Here is a 6,230-nt window from a genome sequence, read left to right as displayed (position 1 = left end):
CGGCTTGGCACACTACCAGCACCAATCAGCGACGATGTAACAGATGTCTTCGTCGAGATGAATAATCGCGCCACTTTCGAAGGCGAGGGAAATGTTTTGACGTCGTCGAAAACGTAAGGCAATTTCTTGCTCCAGAGAGAGCGATTCGTCACCAATTTTCGTAGAAAGTAAGTGAATCATGCCAAGTATACTTTAGGCTGTAGTGATAAGAGGTTGTTTGGACAAAAAATGCAGAAGATTCTTGGCATGCTAAGGCTTAGGCCTAGTCCAATTTCCGGACATACAGTTTGTATGCAGGCCTGATTGTATGTCCGGAAATTGGGCGATCGTTTAGTGAAGGGCCCCTGATTTGTTTCGAAATAGAATCAAAGGGAAATGTCCATACTGGACCACAACTTTACCTGCCGCTAAACACATCTATTTCCACCTCACCTTGTGATTTCACCCAAGAGGAATCCAGGAAGCTGTAGGCAGGTAGGCCTAAATCAGTAAATAAATGCGAAAAATAATAATAGGCAAAATGTGTTTTTAGAGCACATTTTGGATGCACATGTCGTGCAGAACTAAGTTGAAGCAGCCGGTCAAAACTGATTGAAGTGGCTGAAAGACAGCGGTACGTAATACGCATGACATCGACAACCATGACGTTGCATGAGCCGGCCAATGATAGTGCAATACGTCATTATGAATAGCCTAATTATTTTCTCATGAATATTTAGTTTATTTCAATGGATACTTCAAATACGTCCAAAGATTGCTTATTGCAACAGCGATTGTGCGCGGCCTAGCGGTTAAAAGTGTCATGGTCATGTATCAAGCAAGAGTCCGGGGTTCGAATCCCAATGAAGTAAGTGACTGAGTAGGAATAAAGGAAAGGAGAGGGTGGGAGTAGAGGAGGGAAAGTGGAGGGAATAACCATAAAGGATGCAACCTTTTGGCGCTTGAAAATTAATTGAAAAAGCAGTGCGTGAAATTAGACAAAAAAAGTGGTCGGACAAAATGTCCGAGCACAATCAAAAGTGTTCTGCCATTGTCAAGTTTTGATCTGCCATTTAGCGTTCCAAATTTGAAGGTCACATGAGCAACCAAATAGGTTATCAACAGTCGAGGACTAGTTAAAACATACTTACATAGTGCTCTCTTCATGATTGAAAACTTGAAATGCGTCCTTTTTCCCAATTAAATTACTCTGTGAAACCTTGCGAGACAAACTTTCAAAAGGCCGCGTTTACTATACTTCAAACACGTGGACGGTACATACACGTGTGTACATGTACAGTATGTATGTTTACGTACATTGTACGTACGTATCCATAATACACACTATGTAGTTGCAATGACAAGCGCCGGGCATTCACGCGCTCGTTTCTGTAGTAAGCCACGTTGTGAGAATTTAGTAACAATCACGCACTTAAAGCATACCGCACAACACAACGTACTTTGATCTTGCTAAATTCTCATTACATGTATTGGGGTGTAAACGCGTTGCATCTATTGCGTGAATATAAGACAACACGTACATGTAGTTAGCAGCCGCTCAGCGTACGGTAAGTATTACAGACCGGATCATCAGAAATAAACAACAAAATACTTTTGAGTGCAAGCGTTTATTTCATACTTCTGAAAAAGACAACTCCACAAAGAATACATAAATCGCTCGGACATTTTGTCCGAGTACATCTGCATTTGGTCGGACAAACCATGAAAGTGGTCGGAAAATGTCCGATGTCCGACTGTAATTTCACGCACTGAAAAAGTGGTGGCCCAGTACGGAAATTTTTCCGAATCAGAATTTGATTTTATTACTAAAAAAGGACATTGTCAACCCAACAAACCTAAAGCAGATTTTGTATAGGCCCCCTACGTCATGTTAAAGCGTAAATCATTGGCTTTCCTGTGATACCAAATTTATTTCTGTAGCTTTATTTTTAGGAAAGATTCCCATATCTGGCCATTACTACTTTTTCCCTTCAGTGACCTATCAAGTATCAGCCATCAGAAAAAAGGGGCCCGCCTAGTGTGTATGTCCTTAAAAGTCACATTTAGCAGGGAAAATATTGAAGTACGCCTAGGCCTTGCCCTATTTACTGAAAAACACTGACTTACAATGTAGACATTTTCAGACCAGTCTCATACAGTTTGTGCACAGGCACGGTGAAAAGTGATGGCCAGATATGGGAATCTTTCCTTAATTTATTCCAAAGATATGACGCAGGAACTTCAACATTATCCTACCAAGTTCCGCTAACCTTATTTCGAGAAATTTGTGGGTTTTTTTGCATCTGCAACTGATTTCTCATCATTTATTTCTGGAATGCCAAGATAAAATTCCAACGTGAATGTTTCTTGGGGTGATTACAGTTACAAATCATTTTGTCTAAAAGTATAGCGAGAGAAATAGAAGGGTTGCGGAGGGGTCCGGGAACTCAAAAGACAAAATGGCGTACTTTCAGGCTCTATACAGGTACATATATAGCCTACATTGAGACTATACACTGTATTCAGGCCAAGCCAATTTTGGCTTGATTCTGTCTGTTGTACAGGGTGCGTAATTTTTATTCCTAGGAGGGTTAGGGGCAATGTCATGAATAATTCATGTTTATCCATGAGAACGGACAATGACATCAACAGCATTGTTGTTAGTTACTCAACTAGTTAAAGCATTTTAAAAGAACGGTTGTCGTCGAGCTACCACACAGTAGCCTAGTGGATAGCGAGATGAGCTATGGATACAAAGATCCCTGGTTCGAATCCACGTCGTCGCTGCTCATTTTCATCAGCTATTTTTCTTCTCCAAATTTATGACTGAGATAATTTTAAATTAAGGGGAAAATAGAACGAGAACCTAAGACTTCCAATGATTCAAAGGAAAAACTGAATTATTCATGACATTGCTCCTAACCCTCCTAGGAAAAAAAAGTACGCGTACAGGGTCCAGAAGCAGCCATGGATTCAAAGCGAAAGCCCCCGATGTCCACCGGTCCGAGTGCCAAAAGAGCACGGAATGACTTTGAAGATGATCCGTCCACATTCGAGGAAGAGTTAGCCCTCCTGGAGAAAGTAGAAGCCGAGATGTCGCAGGCCTCATCTGTTGGATCGCAACAGTCAACACCACCGGGAAGTCGAGGGGGAAGTATTCCTGGTAAGGCACCTGTTAGAAGACTGATCCAATAAGCCCCGCCCGATTGTGTTATACCAATCACAGTACAGTAGTGATAAACATAGCTCCATGAAAATGTGGCCAATTTACTGGACTAGCTTTGTAAATAAGGGCCATACTTGGAACATGTTCCTCAAAATGTAGAACTTCTTTAAAATTTGATTTTCACATTTAGACTATATTTGTAGTTGATTTACGCTTTAGAAGCACACTCACCCTCTTTCAGGGGTGTTTAATCTCAGTTTTAAAGCTGATTTCACCTTTTTTTGTTTTGGATTTCAGCTTTTTTCCCTCACTTGCTGTGTACCAACGTATACGAGATTTCCTAAGTTCAGCTTTTTTATGCCTTTTTCAGCTGTTTTCAGCTATTTTTATCAGTGGTCACGCACACCCCTGCTCTTTATAGTGATGAAGCCCCGCCTTTCTCAGAAGTCTATTTTTCATGTAATTTCCAGGTTCATTTGCACATGTTTGCTTATGTAAATTTCAACATTGAAAAGATCACGCGCGTACTGGATCGTCAGTCACGTAGACTGGAGTCAAGGCACACGAGGCAAGCCAGATATGAAAAAAGACCATGCGAGTGGTGGAGCTCGTTGGTTCCGTGCCCCGCCACTGCACTCGTGTGGTCTTTGGGCAAAACCCAATAGGCTGGCTTCACAAGATAGAATTTGCATCATAATCACTCGGGGGCAACTACGTTTATATAACAAAGTAGAAGCCGAGATGTCGCCAGTGACTTCCATCCCCACATCTGAAGATGTAGGGGTGAGGGAAACAATTGATAAGGCGCATAACAGTTAGTCAGCAAGTCAGGTACAAGTAGTAGTAGGCATCCGTCCGTCAATACTGACGATGGACTGCGCCGGGGGGGGGGGGGGGGGGATTGTCGTCTTTGTTGCAGCAGCGGCTGTGGCTGAGCAGTCCAATTCTTGCATGACAGTCTCTGCCGCAGTTAGCCCAGACGAAAGGAGGTACAAGTACAAAGCGAATAATAGGCTAGCTCATTTGTACCGGCAAAAAAAAGGGAAAAAAAAATACAAGTGAGATTTCCTTTTCTTTTTACTGATACCCATTTTTCTTTTTACCTCAGCTTCATCAAAGCTGGCTCCTTACTGGAACCCCAAGTGGATTCGACCGTCATTGCCGCCTCCAGATCCTAGCAAAGATGCCATAGTCTTCCAACAGATTGATCTAGAACACTACATAGGTGAGTGATGAAAATCATTGAAAGTAAACTAAAATAATCTGTTTCTTAGTTATCATTCAGTGGTCAGATCATGTCTGTTCTGATAAGTAAGAGTTTATGGGTTCAAGTCCCAACTAAGTCAGCTTGCATTTTTTTTTCTCCTGCGAGCCCTTTTACAGCACTAAGGCCAAAAAAATAGTTCTGCTTCCAGTTTCCCTACCTACCGTATTCTGAAAGCCCCTACCCTAATTTGTTTATGGGAAAAATGAGAAAAAACAACACCCAAAACCATCAATTTCTACCTTTTACCCTTTGACTCAAGCAGACACCTCCATATGATCGAACACAACAAAAATGGGCCCCCAAACAATTATTCCCTACCTACCTACCCTATTTTCAAATGCCATGTAATCGGAAGCAGAACTGTTATTTTTGTTGGGCCCGAAGTGCTTACAGAAAATAAAAGGGTCCATGTCATGGATTTTTCTTTGGAACACATTTTGTGCAACTATCTTCTCTTTGAAAACTATTTGATATCCCTTTTAGGTTAAATTTATTGTAAAGTGCGCTTCTCTAATCAACCCTAACCCTCCAGGGTATTTTGGCTAGTAACCCTGCCAAACGCACCAACATGCAACACTAAATGGCAAGCCTGCCAAGTGCAGCAAGATCCATCAGGCCAAAAGTCTCAAGGCCAAACTACCTCAGAGTCTGTGGTCACCGAATGCAGCAGGATACAACTGAGGCATTGTTCAATGGGACTAGCTGTCATTGTCTCAGACACGATCGGGCAGGGTTGGGGTTAAACATTTAAAATTGTCCTCTCTCTTTCTGGACAACCGAGGGCACTGTTGATGTGATGTCATTTTAGGAAGACACTGCTCAGTTTAGGGGTTTTCTGTTCAAATTGTGAACCCCCAAATTTGCTCGTATTTTTTAAGAAAAAAAAATGAGAAAAGTTTGGTCATCGGCTTACTGGCATGCAATGAAACAATAACGAATCACCAAAGAAAAGAAAATTTACAACAGCAAAATATCCAAAATCTAGCAACTACCAACATTGAGGTTTCTGCCTGTTATGACATCACACTTTTACTCGTGAATATGGAAGTTCTCATTTCAAAAACAAAAAGGCACCAAAAATACCCTTGGAAATGGCAAAAGGAAAATTGAAAATAAGGTTAAATGGGACACAGAGGTGGAATTTCAAGGATTGCACTATAATTGCATTGCGTGGGCACTTTAAGTCAGGATCAAAACAGGACATTGAATGAACATCACCCTGAAAAATCAAACACTTTCAATCTCAGGCTGTGCTCCTCGGTCATACATGTATATGGGTCGATGTGGCCTGCAGCCATAGGCACCTTTACGTGCCAGCGGCCCGACCACGTTGTAGCCGCGTCCTTCGCAATTCAGCATACCAGCTGCGAGTAAGGATAATTAGCCTCCCAAATTATTATTATTATTATTATTGATGCAATATTCCATCCTAGGAATGAGAGAGTCTAGTGCGAAGCCTTGATGTACTTTATTAGGCCTCTGCAACTCTCAGATGTCAAACTACATGTTCCAGCCACAAGCACGTCTTAAAGACGTGAACACAAGTCGTACTTTAGTGCACGTGTGTTGGAAATACGTCTTCTGGTAGGGCCTATAAATTGATGAGGCTATTGTCATTTTAGGAAAGCATGTAGTATCCAGACGCCATATTTTTGGTCATGCAAAAAGTCTATGGAGAGTCGGGTGCATTTACAAAGTATATACAAACAAAATTGGAAATGGTTTTCAGTCTCAGATTCATGTCTTTTCAACATTTTTTTTGCAATGACTGACCTTCATTTAACCCTTACCTCACCTAAAGCTACAAAAGACTAATGA

At 41.5% G+C, this 6,230-nt stretch overlaps 1 protein-coding gene across 2 annotated transcripts in view; it reads left to right on the top strand.

The window, feature by feature from the left end:
* LOC119741739 (DNA polymerase delta catalytic subunit-like) overlaps positions 1-6,230 on the top strand; it is a 29,934-nt gene continuing 23,704 nt past the window's right edge. Inside the window, exons 1-3 of one of the 2 annotated variants that reach the window (XM_038217732.1) lie at positions 1-167; positions 2,932-3,142; positions 4,254-4,370. In XM_038217732.1, the coding sequence (XP_038073660.1) occupies positions 2,947-3,142; positions 4,254-4,370 (313 nt within the window). In that variant the 5' untranslated portion in view covers positions 1-167; positions 2,932-2,946. Of the gene's footprint in view, positions 168-2,910; positions 3,143-4,253; positions 4,371-6,230 lie in introns of both variants that reach the window. The other variant, XM_038217658.1, reaches the window with a different exon arrangement.

Source organism: Patiria miniata, unplaced genomic scaffold (genome assembly GCF_015706575.1).
Source record: "Patiria miniata isolate m_02_andy unplaced genomic scaffold, ASM1570657v1 HiC_scaffold_1, whole genome shotgun sequence".
NCBI lineage: Eukaryota > Metazoa > Echinodermata > Asteroidea > Valvatida > Asterinidae > Patiria > Patiria miniata.
The sequence above is the reverse complement of the archived record's forward strand: the minus strand, read 5'-3'. Positions and strand labels throughout refer to the sequence as shown.